The sequence below is a fragment of the Rhea americana genome, unplaced genomic scaffold, assembly GCF_003343005.1.
Source record: "Rhea americana isolate MKP2758 unplaced genomic scaffold, rheAme1 scaffold_75, whole genome shotgun sequence".
In the NCBI taxonomy this organism is placed as follows: Eukaryota; Metazoa; Chordata; class Aves; order Rheiformes; family Rheidae; genus Rhea; species Rhea americana.
This window is the reverse complement of record NW_028186923.1, coordinates 148,523-174,415: the sequence shown is the minus strand read 5'-3', so window position 1 is coordinate 174,415 and position 25,893 is coordinate 148,523. Positions and strand designations below refer to the sequence as shown.

Here is a 25,893-nt window from a genome sequence, read left to right as displayed (position 1 = left end):
TAATAAATTTTCAGCAGCCCTAACAACATGAACGTAGACATATAACCAAATATCAGGAGTAACCTTTTAAAGCTGCAAGCATGTTAAAAGCAATAATGTTAACCTACAAAAGCTTCAAAGCATATATAAATATGCATAAGTGACACCATATTTGTTAAATTAACTAGAACTATGATCAGCTTACATCAGCATAAAGGTGCTTTCTTCTTACCATATCATACATGGACATGAAAGCCTCACTTATACATATGGTTATTTCAACACATTTATTGAGAGACAATCTCAAGTGTCATATATTTTCTGCAATCATAAGAGACGTGAATGTAATTAACGTTTTAAAAATCAGTGAGTGCAGCCTGCGAGTTCTGAAGTCTCAGCCCTTTCTCTGGAGGAAAATGTCTGCACATCACAACTCAGATGTTTCTTATCTTGTCTCTATTTTTATATGGAGAACCAGTGGTGGAAGGAGAAAAGGCAGAATTGAATTTCCATTCAGTTTTTAAAAACACCCCAGAAAACAAAGCAGGATTGTGCCTGGATTTCAGCTTTCTTGGCATTTTTGTTATGTAGTTTGGGACTCAACTAAGGATGAAAGGTATCTGCACTCCTGAGATGCACCTCAGGCCCGAGGGTGAAATTCAGGTCAGAGAGGTGAAATTCAGGCCAAACAGGACAGAAGAAAAGCCTGTCCTTTGTTCAGGTGGTTAATGTTTGCAGTCTCCATGGACATCACTCAGGTTCACCAAGGACATGAGCTCCTGGATGACAAAACATAACTGTGACTTCACTAATACYTTCCAAAAACTCATGAAGAATATGCAGAACAAACTTTGTCCCCCTGGCACTCCAAATACATCCATGCATTTCACAACCACCACTGTCTCCAAGGCAGAGAGAAATCTACTGCTCTTCCTGGGACTCAGATACAGCAGAAGGCCTGTCTTCTTCCAGAAGATACAGACAGGACCAAATCCTTAGCTGCTGTAACAAGGCCACTACATCCTCCAACTGATCCTAGAAACTCTAGAGATTTACAGAAATTAAGGATCGGCTATAACAAATATATTTCAGAGGCAAGAGAAAAGAAAACAGTTTGTTAGTTCAGGTGTAGATGTGATTGACTCTTAGGCACGCTTTGGAAAGGTGGAAATGTATACTGTATTCCAATGTGCAATCTAGGCAGAGAGCCTAGATAACAGCCTAATAAACTCATTTTAGCGTAATGCAATTTCTTTATAGATTGAGGAGAACTTGCTCAGTGTCCAAATTTGTGAATTGTTCAAATTTGAGGAAGCCCTGGAGTACAAGTATCAGAAATGTACTTAGTACTGCCAGAATAATCATTATGTTCCACTTAGGCTGTGGTTTTACCTGCCAGGAAAAAAACTCATAGTTTCTTCCTGATCTGTTCACTTCATCGAAATCCAGTAAAGGAATTAAATGAAGCGACACTATTATATACTGTTACCTAGATCTTGACCTAGTAATTGATTTGATATCCTTCTTGTCATCCTCTAGTTTCTTGTCCTCAGAAGATTTTGTGTCCTGGAGGTTTTCATCTCCCTCGTCATCAGACTTGATTTCGGAGCTACCTGAAGAGACGCTCTGCCCTTGCAGTCCGGTTGGCATGCCTAGGAGAAGACACATGGGTGAGCTGTAAGGCAACACTTCAGCAAGAGTCTGCACGACTTGGGTCCACGTCCTCTGCTAGCGGTGCCCGAAGGAGGGCCTGGGCCGCTGCCCGCAGCGCAGCCCCGCCGACGGCTGCAGAGGGAAATGCAGAGGACGCAGCTGCTGAAAGCAGCTCTCAGCTGYGGCTTTCAGGTTTAATTCTCCTCCATAATCTTTTGGAAGAGATGATGGCTCYCCGTCTTTGGAACAGCAGCTAAACTGCACGGAGAACTGTAATCACAGAAACCACGTCGTGTGCTCTGACTGAGGACCCAGTGCGTGCTTTAACCACTATCCCGAGCTTTTTCTGCATGCAAGGATTTAGGAAGAAAGTAAGGCTTTCAACCTCTATAGCAAGTTCCATTTCTACACCTGAAAGAGCTCTGCACATTCACTACCTGTTGGCCAACAAGATTATCAGCATTTTACAAAGCTGACAGCGAGCTTGTGATCTCCTCCAGCCTCACGTTTCTGGCTGGTAGACGACTGCGGAGGAGGACACGGGATGCCTAGCTGCTAGTCCTTTTCTACAATAMCTAGACAACTTCATGCTAAAAAAGATCTTTAATATGTCATTGCCATAAAATACTCAGAACAACTGCAAGGAATGAGCAAGACTTTGTGAGACATCGCAATAGCAATTTGGGATTCTTCCTTCCACATTTTTAACTGCGAGATTCAGACTCGAGGAGCAAAGATAAACCCTAGGTCAGACAGCTCCACACCTACACTGAAGCACTGCAGGTCTGCGTATGGATCTACGCGAGCTGGGATAGCGCAGCGCGTACGCCAACTGAGGACAACCTGGTGTTGACCCTCTCACAGACCGACCTGCAAAGCTGCTGAAAGTTCGGTGCGTGCCTCCGCTTCCCCAGAATGTCACACCTTCCTGATGGGCGCCCTGCGTGCTTTCTGCCTTGTGAGTGCTGCTGCTCGCAGTAGTTTTGGTGTCAGACCCCCCCCGCCTGGAGCCCACGCGCTGGTACACCTCTGCCAGCTGGAGTCCTCCCGAGGAACGGCCAGCCGCCGGCGGGCTCTGCCCCGGGACCCCCGCTACTCACCCCGGTAGGCGTCCTGGGGCGGGTTGAGGTCCGGGGAGGTGGCGGACTGGACGGGCAGCTGGGGGACCGGGACCTGGTTTGGCACGAGCGAGTGGCTGCCGCCGCGCAGAGCGACGCCGTCCTCGCGGTGGGCGCCGACCTGCGGGAGAGAGGCGGCGGTGAGGGGCGCGGGGGACCCCGCGAGCGGCTCCTTCCCCGCCGCTCCGCGCTAGAGGGCGCAGACGGACCGCGGGAGGACGCCGCGCCGGGCCGAGCCGAGCCGAGCCGAGCCGAGCCGCGCCGCGCCGCGCCGAGCCGTCGTGACAAGCCCGGCGGAGGAGCTCAGGCAGGTAGAACGTCAAACCTGCTCCCAGGGCGCTGCGGCGGAGCGCGCCGATCCGTACCCATCTGTCTTCTATCATGTCCGCCGGCGGATCTGACAATTATCTTAATGCCCATATGCTTAATTGCGGGCTTCTCAATTCCCCCTCGCTATCGGAAATCCTGCAGGAATTTCAGTTTGGCACGCGCCTCTCGTTTTGGGGGAAAAGATGCTCAGGCCTGACATTTTTTTCTCCGTCGCGCCAGCTAAGGCTCTGACAGCGGCAGCTACCGCAGTAGGTGCCGCGGCCCCTGCCCAGYGCAAACGTCACGAAACGTCTCCTGCTCTTCCTCCCCGTCCAAGCCGGCGCCCGCGGGGTTTCACTGACCGCAGAGCTGCAAACCCGARGGGGCGCCCGGCCTGCCAGCACCGACCCGGGCTTTACCGAACAGCCCAGGCACGACGGGAACGCACCCGCTCTCTCCAAGGACATTGCTCACGGACGCGCTGCGTGAGTCGGGGTCATCGCATCGTTAAGCAAAAGAGACCCTGCAGGAGAGTGAAGCATCTGAAGAGCCAAACTGKCAGGAGCTGCAGCAGGCGTTGACGTAAAAACGCCCGGAGTGGACAGCGCGGGAACCGCCAAGAGCTGCCCCTCGAGCTTCCGCSCTTCGGACGCGACTCACGGGCGACCAGCGCTGCGAGCGGTACACCCAGCGCGCCGGCACCTAAGAGTTAGTGCTTGGTCTGGACTTTCTCAGGTGCACGCCTCCCGTAACGCCCGCGTAAAGTGCGCTTCCAAACTCAGCAGAGAACTGYAAATCTCTCCCTATTCTCCAAAAGCATTGTAAGCACTCGTGCAGATGAAAAGTTTGAGGAATGTTTCTAATCAGACTTACAAGATAATATAGTATAATTGTTAACAGCAAGTCGCAATCGCAGTAAGAAAGATAAAAGGGAATCCTGCCAAAGGGAACTCGAGAAAATCTTTTACTACTAGACGAAATGCAAATAACCAAAAGCAAGTGTAAAATAGGAGAGACAAACTCTCTCCTTGTTGAGACATTTTAATTTTAAAAACATGACATGCTAAGAAAAGCCTGGAACCAACGTTGTTTGGTTGTAGGAGAGAATAGCTGCTAAGAGACGTGTTTAGAGCTCTGCAGCTCTGYTTCCTTAAATCTCAAAGATTCAAATGATAAAACGTAATGAAAACCATGATGACATTCTTCTGAGAAGTATTATTTAGCATCACCTACAAAAGAAAAAATACTAGTGAAACAAGCTTTCCTTCTGCTCTCTCAGAGATGTTCAGCTCAACTGGAGCTGACCCGGGGCAATCCGATCAAACTTCGAAGTTGGATCTGACTTCAAAGCTGCCCTGCTTTCAGCAGGGGTTTCATCCAGAAGACCTCCAGAAGTCCCTTCCAATCTAAACTTTTCTGCAATACTATGAAAGATGAAAACCATCAAATTCTGAAGTAGAGGAAGACAAAGAAACATATGATACCACTTCTGGTTGGGAAACAACCACTGCACCTCCAGCAGAAGTCCTGAGAGCAACTGGAAGCTGTAAAGGGACTTTGTCAGACGCAACATYTCTCCCCGAGTCCCTCCCTCTTCTTGCACACCTCCCTGGGCTCCTTCCAGAAGCAATGCAGAAGGACAGACAGAGCCCTCTGGAAGGGGACTGSGAACACCCCGTCTCGCTCCAGCTTCTTCAGGAGAAGCCCACCACCTCCTGTGACCACGCGGGGGATTCAGGAGGCCGCCACCTCTGTAGAGGGCTAAGGAGATGGCTCACGTTGGGTGGCCCAGCTTGAAGAAGAACAACTTGGAGATCTGTGTTATTTGGCCTGAATTCTTGTCTCTCTCTCGTTTCATCCTGCCCAAAAGCTGAGGTGGTAAAAACCACTAACAATTTTCAAGATTTTTAAGCTGAAATGTTGAACTCAGATGCAAAAAAGATGGTACTTCTGACAAGACATTTTAATTACATTTTAAAATGTTTTCAATATTAAAAACTTTCCTCGCACATCTCTTCCTGTAGTTTCTCAAGAGATCTGGAAGGTAATTACAACTGAACGATAAAAACTACCAGTCCGTATTTTCTCTTTTACAATCTACGTTATGAACCTTGTTTGCTGAGATTTGTAACTCTATTTTTTTTTTCTTGCAAAATGGCACATTTAAAGTTTGTTTAATGAACAAATCCATCCTACGTTCATCCGTACACTAAGAAAAGACTAGCTCCTATCCACTGTGGTTTTTTTTGGGTAAGACATCTTTTCCTGTGGGTGAGTGGGAGTAAGGTTTCCTGCTTAGATATGATCAAACTTCAGGCTGGGGGACTTGCTTCACCCGCAGGCCTTTGCACACTGCAGTGGAGACAGTTTTGCTCCAGAACGCGGATTCTTTCCAACTTTCCCTACAAAAATGCCATAACGCAACTGTCGCTCCCTATCTTATTTTTCTGGACAATTTATTTCTACCATTACAAACACTTGAAAGAAAATTCAGGGAGCAAAATCACTTAGATATATCACAAATTTTTACCCTTACACAATATGTTTTTGGAGATACAGAAGTCTGTCCACTACAGGTCTATCAGGCTACAGGTATGTTTGTGTGCACGCGCGTGTGCTCACACATGGGGTAAGATCAGACTTAAGCTGGTCTATCAATCAGGTGGTTCCATAAACGGAGGACGCGTGAAGGCTGATTTCTTGGGGCCTTGTGTTTCTGCTATGACATGGTTCTCGCCCTGTTTGAGGCCATACCACAGCCCTCTCCTGTGGGGATACACAAACGATGGCTCTTAAGTTTGGCTTCAAATTTTCCCTTAAAATGGGCTGCTCATTTCCTTTTCCCTTTAAAACATGATCATCTATTTTCATGAAACTACCAGGAGCTCAGCACCGTTAAGACCATGAGCATGCTGCGAAGCCCAGCTGAAAGTGCCCACCTGAGTTACCAGGTACGGATGAGGCCCTGCTGTTGGTCTGATCTTCTCAAGAAGAAGAAAACCTGGTTATTCTAAGCATTTATATCAACAGACTGAAATTTCATTGCACCAATGGAAGGCGCAAAATGAAGCCAAACACACCCACTAGAAGCACTGCAACCTCCCGGGGCTCAGCCAATGAGCTGTATGCCAACACACCACCAGTCGCGAGGAGAGGACCAGGGGCTACAACCTCCTGCACCAGGCCACCGCTATGCACAACGACGCAGACATCCGGTGAGCCCAGAGCAAACTCTGCTACCACCAGCCTCGCTTGGCAGGGCTGGGAAACGCTCATAAAAAGTAAGAGAAGATCCAGAAATCTGCTCCTCCCTAACCAGCAAGCAGTGCCGACGTTTTGTCTACTATAAAAACAAGAGTTCCGCCTGGAGGTAGAGTGAAGATATGAATCATTCCCCTGGCCCAAGAGTGTAGATCTATAAATAATACTTATCTTTAGCGAATCAAATTCACTTTGAAGTTCTATTAATATTTCATTTATTTCCATCTCTTTGTCCCTACTGTAACACTCGGCAGACTGGAAGGGAAAAAAACAACAAAAAAACAGCCCCCAAAACATGCACTGGTGGTGCAGATGGGCTCTAAGGTTGAGGTGAGCTTCTCTGTCTCTACCTCCTGTTTGAAATCATAAGCTCCCCCTGACATGTATACACGCAAGCATACGTGTGCATGATACCATGTGAAGTACAGTGTACTCGAGATAAGTCAGCCGAAGGGAAAAACCATGAGAAGCCCTAATCTTGTGTTACTCTGGCTACTGAAAGTTAAAAAAGTCTCTGGAAGGCAAAAAAATACAAGTACATAGAAGGATGATCCCATGGACAAGAAGTAATGATCAAAATCAGCCAACGGGACTTTTTAGTGTAGGTCTCTCTGGAGGCATGTACATACCAGGTTGGCAGACGGCATGAAAATCTGGCTGCTGTTTGAATTTCTATTTATGTAAGTCTTTTAGGGTATTTAAAAAAACTTTGAGAGTTGAAAGAAGGCTAGACCTTGTCTCCTAACTTTGCAGTTTAATTTGTATACATGGTCACTGACATTCAGAATAAATGTGAGGCTTTCCAGGTTATGCTAATTTGTGTGCACTTCAGATTAGCGTTACAATCTATATATTCGCCATGGATGGGACATTGTTTTAAGTTCTTAAATATTCAGCATTTCCCATGGCAGACGTGTATCTGTCATCGATACAGATACAGGAAAGATGTTTTCAGAAGGATGCTCCGTAAGGAGCACCACTCAGGAATGCACCTGTGGAATGCATGCATGGAGGCTCACACTTCTCCACACTTCTTCATTTCCATTTTAGCACATTTGCATAGAAAACTATGCTGCTGTATGGTACACTTGACTACTTCTACTCAGCAAATAAAGGCTTCTTTTAGCTCTTGTTAAAGAGCTGAGGAAGAAGAAGGTGTCTGAAGCCACATCACCCCTGGCATACTCAGGTCAGGACAGGCCGAGGAGAGGGCATCCTCACCTGGTGACTTAGCCTTCGCTGCCCAGAGCGGTCCACCCCACCAGGCCATCGCACGCGTCGGGGGTGAAGCAGGAGCCCACCGGGTTCCAAGGGGCTCCTCAAGACCTCTGATGGGGAAATGCCCCCACTCACAGCCGGCGGCTGCCAACGGGCAGAAGTTTGGTCCCAGTTGCAGGCTCTTTCCAAGGAGTGAGAGGCTTTTTCTTTCTTTTTGGAAAACTAACTGTTCTGCTGTCTTTAAGATGCTTGTTTCATCAATGTCAAGATGCAGAGCGTTTAGTTTGGCAGCTAATCAACTCTTATCAATATTAGCTCCAGAGATAAGTGCCTGCAGAGCAGGCTCTTGGCCCAAGCTACTCTTCAGTTATTTTAAACAGTAATGCACGGTAAAGTAGTGACTTTTGAAAGTGTATGATGGGGCAGGCCCTGGAAAGGGCATGCATACCGACGTTACCTTATTTTACAGAATAATGAAAGCTTTCTTCTGCCAGAGGACAGCTTTCCCAGCTCCCTGTTGTATGTGTATTAGTCACCTCTTGAGGAGTGAAACACTTCTTTCCAAATACTCCTCTCCAAAAAGAAACTGCCTAAAGCGGCAGTTATACTGGGAAGGAAAAGCTCGGTATGGGGGCAGGAGGACACAGGGGATGGAGGWGGGTTGTCCCCAGCAGACCGCCCATCTCTGCGTGCCAGAGCACACAYGGGCCCCTAGACGAATGCAGGAAGACGCTCGTTTTTCCACTACATGCAAAGAGAAAAGCTGATGTGCCTGCAYGGTAGTTAGGCACCTCTTGACACAGAGAGCTGTTTTGGTGTCTTTAAATTACAATCTCCCCATGAAATATCTATTGCGCCCGACTTTGAACCATCTTGAATTATCTTTATGTATCTTCATCATGGATATGAAGATGGAACCTTTTATGCTCCAAAGCAAGAAAAGCCACTATTTGACCCAGAAGTGGATCTTGAGAAGTGGCAAGAAATGGTCATACAAATGTTTATTTTATTGCTCGCAGATGGGCATTTRAAGCTGTGAACTGTAAGGAGCAGACATGAGCCGTAAAAAATGGGGAAAGGTCTCCGACGAAGGCATCAGCACTGCACCCTTTCCCTACAGTTAACTCTTCTCGTACTGAGAGCCGGCCTTCGTGCAAATTATCAACTTTTTAAACACAAAGCTAAAAAGGAAAAACTAACAGCTATTGTCAAATCCTCTCCGGATGGCAGTTTCCAGCTTAGGAAGAGACTATTCCTAACTTACTAATATAATGAACAAACGCAACAAGCAACAAATGCTTTGTACTTTTTAAAACGATGACCCTGTGTTATCCAATTAGATAAATAAAAACACGAGGCAAGAAAGTTGTAAGGTGATGCATGTTAACATGTGTTCAATATTGTCAAAATTTATAAGTCTGACAGAAAGCAGATTTGTGCAAAGCCCTTATAAACCTCTACTGCTATATTAAAAAGGGAACAGCACAGGGCACTTTGAAACAAATGGTCTCTCACTGTATGTGTGTATTATTCGTCCAAATTATTCACTCTTATTTAACTGCACTGAAGTCTTTCATCTCCATGCTATACAATAATAGTTTCCATATGACCGGTGGCTCAGCTATAAATAAGATCAAAAGCAAAAGAAAGGATTTAATAAAAAAAAAGGACATTAAGAGTGGCATTAAATCAGGAAAAAAGCAAAGTTCATTTTTTTTCTACAGAAAAAAGTAATGCTGAGTACTAAGCAACTCTTAAGTACTTAGTACTTAAGAAAAGGCATTTTGCGAGCCAGTTGTATGCAAAAGCCATTTAAACACAGCTGAAAGTGGCAAAGCTGAACTTCGGTATTAAAAAGGAAGGAGGAAAAATAGTAATAATAAAAAAAAAGTGCCACGTCTGAAGCAGAGGCAGGGAACTGGCTGAAGGGTGGCTTTCGCGCCACGAGCCGCACGGGAGAGCGCCGCGGGGCAGCGCTCCACGCGCTCCTCCGAACGCTTTCCGGGCTCGATCGAAGCAGGTTTGGGCAACGCAGCGCGGCTGCGGGAATCACAGCATTGCTCAACCCGAACACACGAGCGCTGCGAAAGGAAGTTTTATTTGGCACTGAACATTTTCTTGATGTGAAGAGCCAGCTTCCCAAGCAAATTTTCTTCTAGTGCTGCAGAAGCTATGAGGTCTAATCTCCGTTCCCTGCCGGACAAACAGCTGCGAATAACCTGAGATTGGCAGGGGGGAGGCGCGCTCCCCTTCCTCCCCATTTAACTGCTCGTGGGGACCAGGCCGTACCCCATCTCGATGCTGTACTCTGGATTATCGGGGAYGCGGTATGGTACCCGCAGCCCTGCACCGACAGCCCCGGGCGCTGCCCCAAGCAGCTTCCCGCCCCGATGCACGCGCCGGGGCTGAACGCACCCGCGGCGCTCTGCAAAAGAAAAAAAACGTGCCATTAAAATACTGGTTGGTGGTTTCTCCCCTGCTCGAAACGCACTTCACAGCTCAAAAATAGTTTAAAAATATGATAAAGGCTGTAATTKCATAGCATTAGGAATGTCAACCAATTAGGGCAGAAAACGGCGCTATATAAAAATCTTATACTGGTGCTTGTTATGTTAGATTTCATCCCAGTAAGGTCACTTTGTCCATTTTTTGTTTTTCCAATTTATATTATACCTGTTAACTAAAAGCCACGGTCAAACAAAACAAACAACAGATGCAAAAGCTACAACTGTGATAAAAATGAGGACAAGAATAAGATAATAAGAAAAAACAGCAAAAGCCAAATTTTGTCTTTTAAATAATGCCAAGTTGCTTGACTCTTTTTGTTTATGTATGAATGACATAACTGAATTACTTCATGAGCTGCTACTTTAATTCCTAGGGGTGGAAAATTCCAYAAGTTAATTTAATGTGAACGTAAAAAAAATATACACGAACATGCTCTCTTCCTGTGGGCCCTCACGTGAAGCATGCAGACAAGCTGATGGCCTTCTACGCATTATCTTAACAATAAAGCATGCCAGTTTGGGTTTTATAATGATTTTAATCAATCCCTCCATGCACTGCTACAAAAGGAACATGTGTCTTCTAAGAGTCCTGAGTAAAAGTTAGCATTTAAATGCTGTTCTCTACCGTTTAATTTAAAACGTTACAATAAAATCCCCGCAATCTACACAACCTCTGAAATAACAGGAACTACCGAAAGCCAGGAAATTCACAGCTGAGGCTGAAAATATCAGCTTGGCTCATGCCCTGGAGAGATGGAGCCGGGAAGGTGCAACGGGATGACCCCAACCCTGAAGTTTCTACCCGGAGAGGCAACGTGCGAGCCTCTGCCACGAAGCTCTTTTTGCAGACCCGCAAGAGTCTTATCTTGCAACGTAAGGTAAGTTATTTGTGTTGTCCGCGTGCGGGGACAGGCGGCGGCGGCGGCGGGGCGAAGGTGCGCGCGGGCGCGGAGGGAGAGGTCCCCCGGCGCGCTCCGCACGCGTTTCCGGCCCCTACCTCCCACTGCTGCTTTATTTACTGCAGCTGGCCCAAGCTTTACAGCCTGTTTCATGTATTAAAATTCAAATGTGGAAAACATTACCAGTATCCTCCTTGATTTTTTTTTTTCTTTCTTTTTCCCCCCTTCAACTTCCTTTTCAGCGTGGAATGTATCAAATGGTCAAAGGCTAACTTAAGACTGACTCTACTCAAAAACTATTTCCTTTGTTCTTATGTTTTTACTTCAAAATTCATACCAGTTTTCCAAAAGAAATTATCAGGCCTGCCTCTTTCACACAAGTTACAGTTTCAGACAGTGAGTAATGCTGCTGGGGAACTCAGCAGACTCTGTTTTTTCAGAGAAATGTGCCCGTCTTGTTTTCAGAAGCAGCAAGGCTCTCCAAGCAGCGTATCTTCTATTTGAATTCTCCCGTTCAATTAACTCTGCTCAACTATATCCTCATCTTACAGACGCYGGAAGAGAAGTAAGCAGGAGCTCGTCTCCGAAACGAGCACGATAAGGCTCTATCGCTCCGTGTTTCCAAAGCAAAACACGTGAATTTCCAAAAAAATGAGTGCCTAACTCTTCCTAAAAATATGAACGCATTTTTCAGGTGCAGGATACAGTCACTTTGATTTTTCATTGTTGCTGGGGTTTTGCTTAAATCTAACCTCACCTACATCTGGTATTTAAGYGAGGAGCACATATTTATGGAACAAACTGTCTCTGAAGTGATGCCCTGGGTGCATGTTGCATCAGTTTAACATATGCAAAGTGAGCAAAGCTACAAAAATTAAACTCTTTTCTCTTGATTGAGAGCAGATATGCAGAAACAGTTGTAAGTCACAGATCTGGCTTTTAATAAAGCCAGATTTCTTCATTAAAAGCAGTATTGTTTAAACACTGGAGGAAAAAATAGCTTTGTACAAACTAAAATCTTAGATTATATGTATCCCAAGTGTATTTAACATATTACCTGAGGCCAAGCTAAATTACAATCTAGAATTTCCTTTTGTGAATTCTCAGCAACTGCCACAGAGAGCAAAACAATGTCTGCTTCATGCTAATTTTACTGGGGAAGGGGAGAGGAGATGGATTTAACYGAGCCGCTGAAAAAGCATCTTTCTACCTCTCCGAGCCCTCTTGCCAGACCGTTTTCAGTTAACACTTAGCATGTTTTTGAATCTGCAGATGACACAAGCTCATTTGCGGCTTTTAATGATGTTTCACCCATGACAGAGTCACTTTTATTAACATTTAGTTTAATGAGGAGCAGAGCCTGTCACAAAGCTGCCCCAGTGGGGAAAAAAACATCCCTCCCCCCAAAACCCCCTTATTCTAGCTTCTCAGGTACTTAATTTCAGCAGCTAATATTGCATTTTAGTAACTCGCAGCGACAGAAGCCGCTCCATTCCTACGCGGTGAACCCACCGCGGGCAAGGGTTCAGCCCAGGGCCCCGCGTGGGGACGCGGGGCTGGGAAGCAGCACCGGGGTAAGGATAACCCGCCGTCCCGGCGGCTAATTATTTTATAATCACCTAACCGAGCGTCACGGCGGCGCCCAGCCAGCGCTGGGGCATCCCAGCGTGTGCAGCAGAGCGGAGGAGGAGGCAATTACCAAGTAATTGGCCACTAGAAGAAGAAGCGTCTTCCTTCCCCCAGCAGTTGCCTCACACTCTGGCATCAAAGTTTTCTCCTTTCTTTTTTTCTTTTCTTTTTTTTTCTTTTTTTCCCCTTCCCCTTGTGAAAAAAAAGGAGGAATTCTGTCTGAATCCTGTCAAGTAAAACGCTAAATGTTTGCATTTTCCATATGATGCTTAATCCTATTTGGAATGCTTCTGAACATTTGGCCTTGATTACATCTTGGAGCAATGAACTTCACAGGTCATTGTGCGTTGAATAAAAAGTATTTCTTTTTGTCAGGTTCGCTGAATGTCCCCTTGTTCTTTAATTATAAGGAAGGATGAATAGGAGAGCTAGATTTACCTTTTCTATGCTATCTATTATTCTGCGCACCTCTATTATGTCTCCTCTTATTCATCTCCTTTCTAAACAAAATCAACACAATCTGTCCAATCTCTCTTCACAGGAAAACCTTTCCAGGCTCGCAATCATCTTTGGTGCTTGCCACTGAATTCCTTCTAATTTTACTAAACTTTGTGGAGACAGGAAAACCAAAACAGAACACAGAGCTCCAGGTAAGGATAAATCCAGACACGTATTTATACATATCCAGACAAATACGAGGAATTCACTGGCGTTCCATCAGTTTTGGTGTCCTTTCTGATGTTCTTTTTCAATTCAAAGGGCTTTTTTGTTCTGTTTGGCRTTTTTTAATGATTCTTGCACGCTGAAGAGAAACCTCCATGCCACTCTCCAGCAGAGGCAGATGCTTTCTTCCTGAATTGTTTGCAGCCCAAAWCGTGTACGGTTAATTGGAATTCCTTCTTCTAATCTGCCCTGCCTTGCCCTCAGACTGTGGGATGAGGAGGGGATCAAGCCTAGTCCTCCCACAACGCCACATGGCAGCGAACTGGCCGCGGATCTGTCGTGTCCCTTTCTATTTCCACATATTTTCCTCCAGTCTTAATTAACCTAAATAGTTTGAACATCTGAAAATACTGCCAGATAACACGCAGTTCCCTTTTTCCATTCCACATATGAGCAAGCAGCACTATTCCTAGAATTAAATTCTAAAGCATCAAAATTATTGCCTTATAATCCTGCGGAAAACCAAACGTTTCATCCCACTCCGCACATACGTACCTTCACTTTCTAATCTAGAACCGCGGTTTCTCGCTGCGCAGAGGACAGCTGCTTTTTCATTAACTTCTGAGGGACTCTGAGATTTCTATACATTCAGACGCATTTCACTAGCCGCTTCTCCTTYGCTTGCTATTTTGCTAACGTATTTAAAGGATTAACAGATCGGGGAGAGGTGGTTTTCCTCTGCGGGAAAGAAAGCACCTGCGAGGCGTTTCCTCTCCAAAGCGCACGACACCCGCTACGAAGCCGTGCAGAGTGCACGTGCATATACGCGTATATAGATACAGATATRCACGCGTATATAGACAGATGCTCGCCGTGCACGGGCAGGAATCCCGCGCGCAAACCGCAGCCCCGGCCGAGCCGCAGAGCTTACCATGAGCGAGTGCCGGCCGGCCGAGAGCAAGCCGGTGCCGTAGCCGGAGCCGAGACCTCCCATCGCCCCGTTGTGCGCCGGCCCGATCAAGCCGTGCATGTCGCCGTGGCTGCCGGGCATGGCGGTGGAGGGCCCCACGGCGTGGTTGCGCAGCACGTGGATAGCGTCGTCCAGCCGCTCCAGGCGGTCCTCGATCCGGCTTTGCTGTTTGGTTGCGGGGTGGGGGGGGAAGAGCAAAGCGGGAGGAGGGTCAGCAGAGGCGGGGGGCCGGCGGGAGGGGGCGGGACGCGCGCGCCCCCCGCGCCCGGGGCGCCCCGCTCCTGCTTCCGCCCCCGCTCCCGGGCGGGTTGTGCTTCCTGCGGGACACGTCTCGAGACAGCGTGGCTAACCCAAGGACGCCTTTGATTTTCATGGGCAAAACAGGTTCAATGATTCCTCATGAACATAATCATTACAGTACATAGGTTGCCCTCTATGTCTTTGAAAAGTTTTAGAGATACTTAAAAAAAAATTAATAATAGTAATAAAAAAAAGTAGAAAAAAAAAATAAAGGAGAAGGAAAGGAACAAATATACCTCTACTTTTCATCAGCCTCCGGCAGGGACGTGCCTCCCCCCAGCTAACCGCACGCCAGGAGGAAAGCAGGACCGCCCCCGCCTCGGGCTCCTCTTCCCCCGCACGCGGGCACCCTCCAGCCTCCGGCGCAGGCCGCGGCAAGCGCAGCTCCGCGGGCTCCCGGCCCGGCCGCGCAGCCCTCCCCTCGGCTCGTCCTCCGCCCGGGACCGGGGAGCCCCGAGGAACCCGCCGCAGCCGCCGCCGCCRCCGCCCAGGGCCGCTCGGCCGCTGCTCCGAGCACCAGCCTTGGCGCCGAGCCACAGGGCTCCCAGGCAGCCCGACCGCCGCTTCGCCGAGGTTCCTCCGTGCCAAGCCGAAAAAGCCCGGAGCCGCGTTGCTGGCAAGGCTGGGGAGGAGCGGAGCAACCGGGATTTCCACCGCTGCCCTTCGCACGAGCAGCCCAAAGCGCTTCCCGGGAGCAAGGGCGGGCGCCAGCGTGGCGCAGGCGCCGGGAAGGCGCGGGAGCCGCGGCCTCGGCACGGCGCAGCGGGCAGAGCCCCCCAGGACCCCCGGCGGGGCAGGAAAACACGGCCACCCCGACGCTCCGGCTGCAAAACCGGCTGGCGGGGACCCACGGGCCGCGCCAGCAACTCTCCCCGCAGACCCGCCGCTCCCCAAAAGCAGCGTAACGGGGGAAAAAAGCAAAAAAAAAAATCCCAAACATCCCCTCCACCAGGCAGGTAGCCTGGAAAGTATCACACTCGATGCTGAAACCGGGGCAGAAAAGCGGGTCCCTAGCAGGTCCTCCTCGCTCCTAACCCGCGGCGGGGGGTTTCCGCGTCGCTCTCCAGCCGGTGGGCCGAGCGCTGCGCCCGCAGCAACCACCTGCTCTCGCTCCTTCTTGCTCCTGAGACACTTTTAGACTTCGGCACGCCTCGCTTCACACCCAGCGAAACGCCAGGTCTTTCACCCCCGCTGCTGCAAACTCCTGGACTGAGATGCGAGACAAACACCAAGCGGAGAAGACCGAGACCGAGGGCATCGGCTCCTCTAAAGGTTCGCCCGTTTCTCCCAGCAAGCCGGCCCCAACGCGCTCCCGGCCAGCGTCGGCTCTTCCTGCGCCTTGCAGCAGGAAAGACGGACCCGACCAGGACCCCTTTCGCCCTCGCCGTCACGCTAGCAGCTGCGCCCGGCGCCCGCGCCTGGGAAGCCCCGCGCTGGGCAGACGGGGCCGGCGGAGCAGCCGCRCGCGCCGTCCTGCCCAACAGCAGCCCGGCCTTGGCCCGCAGGCTCGCTCCTCCGTATACCCCATCTGTCTGTCTGTCTGTCTGCCTGCCTCGCCGCGCCGGCGCCTCCCCCTCTACCGCAGCCCGGCGCTGCGTCTCCGCGGCGTGCCCGAGCAGCAGGTCCCCGCCGGCGGCAGCTCACACCGTGCCGGGCGCCCCGGGGGCACGGGGCGCCCGCGACACCGACCGAGAGGTGGCAAAACCGAGGGCAGAGCGGTCGCTAGCAAAATGAAAACCTGTGTGAGGAGAATGGATGAGAAATGGAAAGAACAGCAAGTAAAATACTGAGGCAGAGGAGGTCACTAATCAAAACATACCAAAGAGTGTAAGGGACCTTCATAATTGGGAGATGATGACGCTTGACCTCCATTTCTAGACCAAACAGCTGTGCCTGCTAATAGTAAAATTGGAATTACCATTAGAACTATGCAAACAAAAATGTCTTTCAAACTTTTTGGACAGTTTTGTAGACACGTAAATGCCGTATTCCAGATAGACTATAGAGCAGACATATGGAGAACTTCCAAAATACACACGGATGAAAAAAAGGTATTTTGTAGCAAAGCACGTAGATGCAGGCCACAAAGTTCCCCCAGGCTGCTGCTCAGCATAGAGGATTTCATTGATTCAGCAGCTGTACCTGCGAGAGGCTCCAGCAGAAGGAAATGTCTCGCTGGTAGAGAGCAGGAGCACTTTCCAGCAGTGCTGCGCGAGGACCGCTGGACTGCTACGCCAGTCCAGCGCATACTAGCCCATTATCCTAACTTTGCCTCAAGACACATTCAGTGCCACCGGTCACGTCACTCAGTCACCAAATTCACAAAATCTTAAGACAGAAATGAGTGAACACGCTACGCAGAGCATTCACTTGCACGCTGATAAGGTTTGCGCTCTCTTTGGGGAGCTTGTTGGGTTTGGCCCGTTCGGAATTCAAAGGGGCTAACAGAAAAAATTCTGGTTTACATGCACTGCTCCGAATCTATTTCTGCTGCGGGAAGAAAAGGTCTCTTGCTCTTCWGCAGTATTTTCTACTGAAAAAACCTGCCCTCGTGGAAGAGGCAAGGCAAACGGGGAAAGACGTCTTTTCAAGTGTTTTCCCAGCAGCTTATACTTATAGCACAATGATGAGACAATTTATAGTGTTCTTTCTTTTAAATAAATGGTCTTCTGGATGATCTTATAAAGTAAGGTTAAGAATTTGAGACGGAAGTATTAGGATTTTAACCTTAATGTCTGAATCGAGTGGCATTTGCTTGGACTGAGATAGGCCAGGGTGGAACTCATGGCAGTCTTTTTTAGGYTCTCCATATGATTTTTTTTCTCATGAAAGTCACAATTGTTAACGCTGATTAAAAYTTAAATCTTCTCTTTTCTGATCCCCATGGATTTTTTGTTTGAGAATCTGCGACAGCACTGAATGGAGCAAATCTTTACTTTCGAAATAATTTTTAACTAGCCCCKGATATCCTTGAAGGAAAAACGCGTTGCGTGCTAAACACTTAGTTTCTCTTTAAATGGATTTATATTCCTTATTTTTATTTATTTTGATGCTTGGCTCTATTTATCCAGCAAAACTCGTAGAAAGCAATGCAGCCCRAACTACCTACCACAAGAATTTTCCCTTCAGCTCGGAGCCTGTTACTGCAAACAAAGGCAACGTCTCACCAAGAGACCTGCAGCTCGTGGTGCCAGGGTTTCACTTAAGCTCAGGGATTGATTTCAGACAAAATGCAAGGGCAGAGTGTCATTTTCTGCAGCGTGGGAATCCCTCCCTCCGTGGCACCTGCTCCGGGTCCCCTGCTAGGTATGACTTTGGAGGAGGTGGAGATGCCTGCTGAATTAATTTAAGCACAGCCGTCACATGCTCCTTCACGGCAAGGTGACCGTGCGGGACCTAAGTGTGGTGGCCCTCCCTCCTGGACCTCTTCCCACAGAGGCTGGGCAATCTTCTAGCTCTCTTTTCTCCTTCCAGATCGCTTTCATATGTTGTCAGCTAGCACAAGCTTCACTCCCACCAAAAAGGTCTCATCGCTTCAAGCCTATTATTAGGTTGATGTCTCCGAGGTCGTGCTACCATTTTAAAAGCTGAGGAGCTCTCCCCACCCCGGCCGTGCCGCTCGCCGCTCTCGCTCTCAGGAAACGAGGCGGGGATCCTGCCTCTTCCACGAGCTAACGGCCTTGCCCTGCAGGAACACCACCTCGGCTGCCTTTGGAGATTTCCAAGGAAGCTTAACGTGACCCAGGGGCTCTTAGGCAAGAAGAGGAGAGCGCGGGAGGTCTGGTTACCTCACGAAGTAGACCTACTCTTAAAGAGCGGAGAGAGAGCGGACAGGCCGTATCCAAGAAGTTAACGCGTATGCTGGAGGAGAAGCTTAATGCTCCAGCTGGAAAATCTCAAAAAATTCAGATAAACTTTCAAAACACTTGATGCTCATGAGAACTACCCTGGGCCTCTGGATCTTTTCAGTTTAGGCTTTTATTAGCACAAATGGGTTCAGTTAAAATGTGCAATTACAATAAATAAAGTATGCAACAAATTAATTAGATTCATGGGGTCTTGGTTTGTCCAAAGCCACATTTTTTGGGTCCAATTCTAACAGGCCTTTGCCTGAGCCCCTGCGAGAGACCGGGGGAAACGTCCGAGGACGCGTTCCTGCCACCGCAGCCTGGCAGCGCGGCTGCCGCAAAGGCGCCTGGCGACAACGTCGGCCCAGAGGCATCGCCTCGGAGCGGGGACCCGGCCGCCCRGAGCCCACAGCACCTGCCGCAAGATCCCGAGGGCACCGCAGGAAGCCGCGGTTAGGACGCATAAAAAAACCCCACCGCTGTCCAGCGGTAAATGCATGCGCCTGAGGGGCCTAACAACCTTCTCTCTGCCCTGGCCGAAATGCAGCTTTTAGAAAATTCCTCTGCTCCTCTCTGCGAGAACCATCAGCCACCTGCACGTGTTTTACAGCAACAASGAGACAGCCTGATGCTACTGGCTGGATGTTCATCTCGCACCCAGTACCGTAGGAGCTCATTTAAGCATCTCCTACCAAAAATACGTTGAAACGTTCAGTAAAATAGAATTGTAACAACAATACCTGAGAGAGAAGGGGGAGAACCAACAGGAGTTGAAGGATTTGATGAAAAGCTGTTGTTGGTGTGATCTGGAGAATAGATCTTTAAAAGATGATAAAGAATTAATCTAAAGCCATCACAAACTGATGCAGAAAGAAATAAGGAATTCTTATGCATTCAGTTCATTTAAATGAAAGCAGGACAGGTTAAAAAGCCTCTTATTTAAATATTAATATTTTCATAAAGACAACATGGTATTAGATGTAGGAAGCTAGACAACAGAATCCTTTTAACTGAGACATCTCGATGGAAACAGACACTAGGCAATTAAGCGATGGTTTCGGGCTGGCACACGGATATGCTACTGTACGTAGACACATTTTTATTCCATAGACCGCTTTACGCATGAGCGTCATCGAACAAAGCCTTAGAGGGCTTCTCAAAATTGTTTTTTTTTTTTTGTTTTTTTTGGTTACGCTGAAACCCCTTCGCAGCCAAAATAAAGCAAAGGGAGCGGAGACGGTCACCCCGGCACGGCGGGCGGTTGGTGGCAGCGCCCACCGAGGACCTGCCCGCTGGCGGGGCGAACCAGCCCGGCTGTGCCATGCTGGCGGGCGAGAGGCCGCCCGGGCCGTCTGTCAGGGCACCACTCGAAAGTGGATTCTGTACTGTATCAGGTATTTCAGGCAAACTATAGTCGTGCTTTTTTTTTTTTTTTTTTTTTTTTTTAAAATGAAGCATTGGAACAATATGCAAAAAAATTGACTCTCATGAGAACTCAATGGAACCCACTCTGCCCAGAAAATAACTATCGTGGTCCTTATTAAAAGCCAGGCTGTGCCAGCAATTTCTGCAGGGATAGCTGGGATACRCAGCATTCCCTCCGCCGGGAGCGGGAAAACTGCTGCACCCCGGTTACCCATGTGCGGTAAGAGCTGGTAACCACTGACTTGTTAACAGCAACCACAGCAACTGAATAGGTGGAAACTACCATGGAAAATACAACATCTGAAGGCAAAGGAAATTCGAAATAAACCCTGTTTGCAGATCGCTCAGTGGCACAAAAATTATCCTGCTGTTGATTTTTATTCAAACCTCCCTCATCTCAGTAGATGAAGTGTGTGAGACTGAAGACACAGCTCACTGTCACTCAGGGAATGCCAACAGCCTAAAATTTCCATTCTCTTCCTTTCTATTCTGCCATAAAATTAAATCTAAAACTTTTTAAGCACCATTTTGCACCGATTGTTAAATATTTCAATTGGCAGTAACTCAAAAAGGATGACCTCTGAGATCAGCTCTCTCCTGTTTGCTGCTCATCTTCTTAAACTCCAGACGTCCAATTCTGATTAAAGTTCACACTTTGAAAATGGTAAACGTGTATTCCAAAGTAAATATTTCCTTACAGAGGCAAGTGCTTTCCCCAGCGCATCACCAGTCTGCGAGCTGCCTGCTGCCCCACTTCCTCTGTTTGCTGAAAAACAAAAGATTGAATGTAAAAACAGACAGAAAGACATCATAGATTTCTATTCCTGGTCCACTTACTCATAATTTAATTGCATTTTAATGCTAATTACATCAARTTAATCATTAATTACCATTAATTTGTTTGCCAAGGTAGATATCAAACATATTCATGTTCCATTTTTGCAGATAAAATATAAACTTGACATCCYGCTTTTTAAAAATATATTGCATATTTGACAGTACTTGGCCATATGGCTTTATTTTTTCTAAATGAAAGGTTGCTAATAGTAGAAGATGCTCAAAGGTATGAAAAATATGCAAGTTCATAACTAGACAAGCCTGCTGTAATCCGAAGCCTGGTGTGCAGAAACGGTTGCCTTCCCTCATGCCTGACCCATGCTCATATTTGGTGCCAATCAAAGGTTGCTGTGTTCGTATTTTAAGATAGTCTAACTCAACTCTTTAACAAGAGCTTTCCCCTTCAAAAACTCGAAGGCACTTTTGTTACAAGGGCAACATTTCACATTTAATATGTCAAAAACTACCGGAGAGGAACATTACAAAGGTGGCAAAGATGAACCATCTAGAGTGAGGAACGACAAAATTTAGTCTGCCTGTGGAGCTCGATTTCTCTWTCTTCTGGGTCTGTATTACGAGCTAGTTATTAATTACATGATCACTTACTATTTTTCCATGCAACCCTAGCCTCACTYGCTGCAAAGCAAAGCAAAGCCAAAAGGCAATTAATAAGCAGCTACTCGGTATTTCGTTTTCTTCTCATTCACTCTGCGACCCTAGTCCCTTCCGTACTTTTTGAAACATGTTTTACAGACATTATCAACTTCCACACAGACTTTCCAAAGTGTTCCTCCTGACTGTATTTAAACATTATATGAATATTTAATTTAACGTTTTCTCACCATCTCAGGTGATGGGATTGCACCTTTGATATGAGAAATCGAAGGAAAGAAAAATTAGAGTGAAACATTCCACCAATTTCTCACCCTCAGATGATAGGATTGCAACTTCCCAATTAATATGAGAAACCGAAGGAAAGAAAAATTGGGGTGAAACTTTCCACCAATTTTATTTTTCCAGAACACTCAGCATCTATCTATCCATTTATAAACTAAAAGCATAGCTTTGACTGACTGCTGTCAGTGATCAATACTTCTGCTTTGGTCCGGTAGGATCATAAGTCAGGCAACTAGAAAATGAGAAACAAACAGTGACCGCTGGGAAGAGTCTGGATTAATACCTTCTCTAGTATCATTCTGGAACATCATGGCTCAAGCAGCAACAGGAACTTGTATCTAAGGTGGTTTCACCTGTTTTAATCACCATTTCTCTCTCTCAAGCCCCCGCTCTGCTCCCTACATGCTTTCCATGCTCTGCTGCATGGCCAAAGGTCCACCACATGCCTGATGTCACCAGAGCAAACCCACTCTTTGCTCTGAAGGGGGAGAGGGCCTTGGAGAAGAGAAGACGTGACCAAACTTAGAAATTGTATGGTGCAGCACAAACACAGGAAGAAGTGTATGCCTACATGCGAGACAGGTGGGAAATAACTAATGCTATCTTTTAAATTTTCTATTTCATACCTTTTGAATGATCTCCATCCTGCCTAAGCCCTAAATTTCCARCAGCAGCTTCAGCAGAGAAAAGCCAGGAGAACTTACAGAATGACACAGAACAGGGCTTTCCCTCTACTTCTCGTTTACAATACGTGTGGTATAAATTTTAAGAAAAAGAAAAATTTTACCTTTAACTTGACTACATAATATTCTGACCTTTCAGCATTTCTCCTATACCAGAATCCTTTATAAAGGCATTTACAAATTACTTCAATCTCAAACTTTTTGATAAGGTTTGTATAGCATGGTTTATCCACATCCTTGCTTGCTCCTGTTTTTCCTTTCTTTCAGTTATACTTTYACTACTGTATATTTGAAAGTAAGCTTATACGCCAATGACAATGCTTATTTGTTAGCTTAGTCTGAAATGAGGTCTTCAAACTACATTAAGTTTAGCATTTGCTAGACTGAGCCACTGTGGAAAATGCAAAGTTATTACTCCCCTAAAATAGTAACCAAGAAAGGCAAAGGCAAAGAAAAAGAATATGCGGTGTCAGTCAGAGGTACAACTTATCAGACTAATTTAATGTTGCAAATTCTAAGCTAACGGCTTGCAACTTGAATAACATGAGGCAGATGTCCCAAAATTGAGTTACTTAGTTCTACAGTGAACTGTGAATCTAAATGTAAATCATGAGGGGTTTTTTTTTCCTTTTTGTAAGCGACTTTAACTACATTACTCTAAAATTAAGACCTACATTTGTCTGTCTGAAGACTGGGAGATGAGCTATAGAGGTCCTGCGGGAGATGAAAACACAGGCGCTACAGCCGCATGTGCTGTTGTAAGGCTCTGACAGCGCTTAGCCGGGCCACGTCTTAGATTAGTTACTGCTAAGAACAAAGGAATTCTTCAGATATACTGAATATTAAACTTTTCACGAAAGACTTTGAAGACAAATTAATACAGTAGGCCTGGAAAGCATACAAAGAAGAGGCACAAGGATGGGCCAAAGTGTGCGAAGTTTCCATTCGAGGAGAGGTGCTTCACTGAGAAAGGGATGATGAGGAACACGGCGGAGGTTCATAGCAGCACGAGCAACGGGGGAAGGCAAGCTGTGCATGATTATTCATGCTTCTCACCATATTAAAAAAAAGGGAGGGGGGGCATTTTTTCACTCAGTGTCCAGTCAAATGGGGAAACTCGCTGCTTTAAGGTATGTGGGGACCAAACACACAAGCAGATCAAAAAAGAACTGGAGAAACTCATGGGGAAAAGGCCATCAGTGGTAAATAAACATCAGCATCCAGATGCAGCTTCAGCTCAGGATGGCTCTGAACTGCGACACCAGACCAGGAGGAAATGCCAGGGGATGGATGGCCACGCACACGCTTTCTTCCCAGCCGCCTTGCAAAGTGCCCGCTGCTGGCCACCGCTGACAGCAGAGCGCTGGCCCCAGGAGCCACCACCGCTTTTGTTGCTCTGTCCCGAGAGGCAGCAAAGTGGACAAAGGAAGGTAACTCAGACACTTTCCACTTGAAAGACCAAGTCCAACACTGCCTGGCACAGGTCTTGAGACAGACTGCTGAAAGTGTTCATGTTGGGAGAATAATCAGGATACTTAAACATTGCTAATTTTATGCATGTTTTCACTTCCTGCCCCACTGATTGTTTTACATGCAAACGGTAATGTAAAGGGCATGATGGAATACTGCAGGTGCCTAGGAAAACCCCGTAACTGCAGGAGGAATAGAAAAACACAGGCTTAGGAGGAGACAGCACGGACTGTCTACTGCAGGAGCCCAAAGATTTTGGAAGCAACAGGACAGAACTAATTTCTTATCCTGCGACTACCTAAATAGAGAATGGACTTCAAATATAGGAAAAGATAATCCATGGTATCACTAGAGAAAAAGGTACCATACCATGCTGTTTTACACAGGGAATGACTATGGAATATTATCAAGTGTTGCTATTTATATCTAACAGTTGTTGGTCCATCATTTCACTACTGACTTCGATGAAATACTATTTAAATACAACTAGTGATATACTGAAGGTCAAACAGAGATAGGCTTAGTTCTGTGAGGCATCGCTAGCATCCAGAATACCACCCAAAATGGAAGAAAATTGGTACAAAAAGTAAGAAAGTATATTTGGACTATGCTGTGAACTGAATCGCGAAGACAAACGCAGTTTCTCAAAGCATGTCCGTGCAGACATGACTCTTAATGCACATGTCCCTCAAACTGTTTGCGCAGTAGGCAGGGGAYGCGGCACACGTGAAGAAGGATTGCAGAACAGACCAGCTGGCATCAGATCTGTCATCCTGCACCAGAGAGAGACAGGACGAAATCTGCGGATGCTGCTCCAAACAGCAGCCCTATAAATCTTGTAGGCAGGGGCATCCACAAGGTAAGCTGTGGCGGCGCATGATGCCCCATCTGAAGGAGCTGTGAAATAGCTTGGAGGGTCAGCATGGTGAGGCCTGAGAGAGGCTGAGACCTCTTCCTGCCACTTCTGGGTAAAGACGATCCTCAGATTTTTTCCACAAAAATTTCGAATGCAGACGAGATACTGATCTTAAATAAATAAAAGGCTTTTTGCCCAATCAAAGTGTGCTCTTCCCCTTCATTTTAGGCTTTTGGAAGAAAACCAGAAGACGTGCTGGTTAATTAAGATGGATGACCTTAGGCAAATATTTAGTGCAACTTAAACATAGGAAYAAAAAAATGCTTTAAAAGAGAAACTTTTAAAAGCTAAAAGGTTTTTCCAGTCCGTGAGAACTAGGGACCAACACARGGAGCTGGAAGGACCTGCTGATAAGCAAGATGCAACATGAAAATCCAAGGAGAAAGGTCACAGAAGAAATGCTAAGCAAATCATTTTCACCATCAGCCTTGTCCATGGGACACGTGGTATTTTACAAGGGATTAGTCAGAAAAAATGGTTCCAGCTGAATTCTCAATGTAAATGCTTTAAAATACATAAATAAAAAGAAAAATGAAAAAAAGAGCCAAATGATATTTCTAAGAGTTCTCAAGAAACCCAAAACTGTCCAACTTCCAATTGCACTGTGAAACCTACCGCTTAGTCCAACTTAGTACTRAAGTAAAGAAGGTAGAAAATATGACACCAATACTGAAAACAAGCTCTACGAGTCAAAGAGCCACCAAATTTCAGATCTGGACTCTGCCCTAGGAAAGACAACAAAGAACTATATACACATGGATAAACACCCTGGACTCCAGTCATCACTGCTTTCTTGGAGGGAAGTCATGCCTTGCAAATCTAAAACCTTTCAAAGGGATGATGAGCACACTGATACAACTGATCCAGTAAGTACAAGCTACTTGCACTCCCAGGAAGCTTTCAGCAAAATCCCCTCACAAAGGCTCTYGAATAAACTAAATTGTCTTCAGATAACAGGAAAGGGAAGCTATTTCTGCAGATTAAAAAACGATCAAGAGAGAGGAAAGAGTAAGAACCAATGGTTAGCTCTATAATAGAGCAACATTGCCAGCAAAACCCCAGTGCACAGACCTATCCTGTTCAGCTTACTCCAATATGGCCTGGAAAAAGTGACATACACTGAGGATTTGTTGAGAATAAAAATTTATTCAGGATAATAAAGCTAACAGTGAAGAGCAGCTCTTATAACACTCGCTGGGCAATAAATGTCACACACAGAACASTGTTGACAAATACAGGGAAACAAACATGGAGAAAACAAAGTTTTACTCTAACTACACATGTGGGCTCTCGTTACCTAACAAGCACTCM

The 25,893-nt window shown here is 46.7% G+C and overlaps 1 protein-coding gene across 3 annotated transcripts in view; it reads right to left on the bottom strand.

The window, feature by feature from the left end:
* Window positions 1-25,893, bottom strand: part of TCF4 (transcription factor 4) — a 135,808-nt gene that overhangs the window by 7,119 nt on the left and 102,796 nt on the right. For 2 of the 3 annotated variants that reach the window (XM_085322215.1, XM_085322214.1), the window contains 6 exons: window positions 20,478-20,545; window positions 19,095-19,173; window positions 16,326-16,402; window positions 14,168-14,371; window positions 2,733-2,871; window positions 1,469-1,631 (listed from right to left, as the gene is read on the bottom strand). In XM_085322215.1, coding sequence (XP_085178341.1) covers window positions 1,469-1,631; window positions 2,733-2,871; window positions 14,168-14,371; window positions 16,326-16,402; window positions 19,095-19,173; window positions 20,478-20,545 — 730 coding nt within the window. The remainder of the gene's footprint in view (window positions 1-1,468; window positions 1,632-2,732; window positions 2,872-14,167; window positions 14,372-16,325; window positions 16,403-19,094; window positions 19,174-20,477; window positions 20,546-25,893) is intronic. The other variant, XM_085322213.1, reaches the window with a different exon arrangement.